General features: G+C 38.2%; 1 protein-coding gene across 1 annotated transcript in view; it reads left to right on the top strand.

Moving 5' to 3' along the window:
* The window catches only part of bai (Transmembrane emp24 domain-containing protein bai), a 13926-nt gene that overhangs the window by 2053 nt on the left and 9373 nt on the right, over nt 1–2500 (top strand). The window contains exon 2 of the mRNA XM_043025713.2: nt 2035–2155. Within this exon, the coding sequence (XP_042881647.1) occupies nt 2035–2155 (121 nt within the window). The remainder of the gene's footprint in view (nt 1–2034; nt 2156–2500) is intronic.

Genomic DNA, 2500 nt, shown 5'->3' with positions numbered 1-2500 from the left:
AGGCAGCTTCATGCAACATATCTTGACTTTTCCCCACTCTTTCAGTCACACTCATTGGAAAACTAGAGCCATTTTTGTGTTTTAATTTTTGTGTGTTTAATTATATTGAGAGACCTATTTGTCTCTTATCATAGGCTCTGTCATTGCTGCAGTTGAATAAAGTTGTAGTATAGGGTCCATATCAGCTCATTATTTTCTTTATACTAAGTGTGATAAAAGTATTGCTGTTTTTTATGGGAGAACAAATGGCAACTTTTTTTTTCTTATTCATGTACTGTTATGAATGAGTATGAAACATATAACCATCCATAATGGAAATAACATGAAGAGGTAGGGTAGAGGAATGAAACATATGCTTATGACTGTGAGTCTCACAACAAAAGGCATCCCTACTGGCACAGGGACACATTGTAGACACTAGGCATGGTTTGAATCACCTTCCTCTTCTCGTTCTGCCTGCACATCCTTCATCGGCAGTACTTTAAAGCAAGAGATTGGTATCTTACTGTGTGCTATTGCTCTAAAAAGACAGTGCTTTTTAGTGACTGTGGATGGGTGCCATTGAGGCTCTATCTCTTGTTGGTGATAGAAGAAAGTGGTGCCATCTAGGTTTTGATGTTAGGTGAAACCCAGTTTGCTTAACCCAATCATGACGGGCCCGGCGAGAACTGGCAACGCCCTATGCCGGGCCTAAGTAATATTGCCTTGGGGACATCACACTGGTGTGTCGCCCCGTCATCAGGCACGACAATGTGTCACATGGGCGTGACACACCATCGCATTGGGTTAATATTACGGCAGTTATAGTAATTATGACTGCAATTGTCATCATCACTTCTTCATTACTCATAACAAAAAAAAACAGCAATCCACAATCCCTGAATGTCATATACGTCATGATGCCCATTGTCAGGCCAAAGCTCTTGCGTCATGTTTGTCACGACACCCGTTTGCAATGGGTTAGTCCATTAACACTGAATGACAAAATATCATATTGAGTGGTGGCAGGACCAGCTGCCAGGGACAAGATATTTTGTCATGGCTTCCTGCTGGCTGCTGTATTGGGTGATTGGGCACATAGCACATTTGGCGTTTACCATTTAGAGCCAAGACAGCCCCATCGGCATCGAGTTAATAAAATTTTGGATACTGAATCTGTAAAGTAGGCAATACAACTACATAAATAGTGGACATTTCATTAGGCATCCACTGTTAGGGATGGTGGCTTTTCATCAATCAGAACTGAAAAAGTTCTAAGGAAATAGGGAAACTTTATGCTTTATTGTTAAATGTTAATTGAACTGTTAACCTCTGCTTTTTTACTTTACAAAATAGTAATGGTGTAACTTGCCTACAAGCCTGCAGTGCAATGATAAACATAGAATGTGCCATTTTCAGATGTAAAAGAAAATAATTTTGCAATATTATGAATATAATTAATATTAGATTCATTGCATTGTTAAAATGAATATTTGGGGGGCCAGTAGTATGAATTACAGACAAAATTGTTAAGGACATTCCTCAATTTTTAAAAATAAAATTCTGTCCTTTTGTGAACAATGGCCCTAGTGCTCCAACCCTCCCACACAATGCAAATTATACATAATAGCAAATAAACCATGGGCTATCAAAAGGCAATCATATTTTAGCATGATTTGGAATTTTGTTGCATTTTTTTAATAAAAGGAAACATGCATTTTTAGAAAAGAGCAATGGGTGTTATTCTTGAGAGGTCACTCTAAAGTTGATATTTTTACCAGTAATAAATCTGTACATACTCTTGCATGTTATGATAAATATAGAAGGGTTTATGGAAAATGCTTGAATATACCTATCAATGGGATTGCACTTAACACCACAGACCGTTACATTACAAATATTTATTCATTCATTTAGATAGATACATACAAACATAGATACAACTCATAAACTTAAAGAACAGTGAAATATGCTTGATTTGTTTGGCATGTACTTAGGTGTATTTGTTTAATGGTAATTTGATATTGAATTTAACTGGCATCTCTAAATTTCTAGGTCACAGACTCCAAGGGTCACCACCTATACTTAAAGGAGGAAGCTGACAGTGGGAAGTTCATCTTCAACACAGAAGACTACGATGTGTATGATGTGTGTTTCATCTCAAGGGTTCCTGCAAGTAAGGACAAATTTACGCGTAAACTATTGAAAACAGCTAATTATTGTTACCTTCCTTCGTGTGTTTGCGTGTGTGTGTATGTTTGCATGTGTGTGTGTTTGCGTGTTTGTGTGTTTGCGTGTGTGTGTGTGTTTGCATGTGTGTGTGTGTGTTTGCGTGTGTGTGTGTGTGTTTGCGTGTGTGTGTGTGTGTTTGCGTGTGCGTGTGTGTGTTTGCGTGTGCGTGTGTGTGTTTGCGTGTGTGTGTGTTTGCGTGTGTGTGTGTGTGTGTGTGTGTATTTGCATGTGTGGTGTAATATTGTGTGTGTATTTGATGTGTGTGCGTAAGATCTGTATTGTATTTGCA

Source organism: Penaeus japonicus, unplaced genomic scaffold (genome assembly GCF_977035675.1).
Source record: "Penaeus japonicus unplaced genomic scaffold, GWHDUDI00000001_assembly GWHDUDI00000013, whole genome shotgun sequence".
Lineage (NCBI taxonomy): Eukaryota > Metazoa > Arthropoda > Malacostraca > Decapoda > Penaeidae > Penaeus > Penaeus japonicus.
This window is presented reverse-complemented; position numbering and strand designations above follow the sequence as displayed.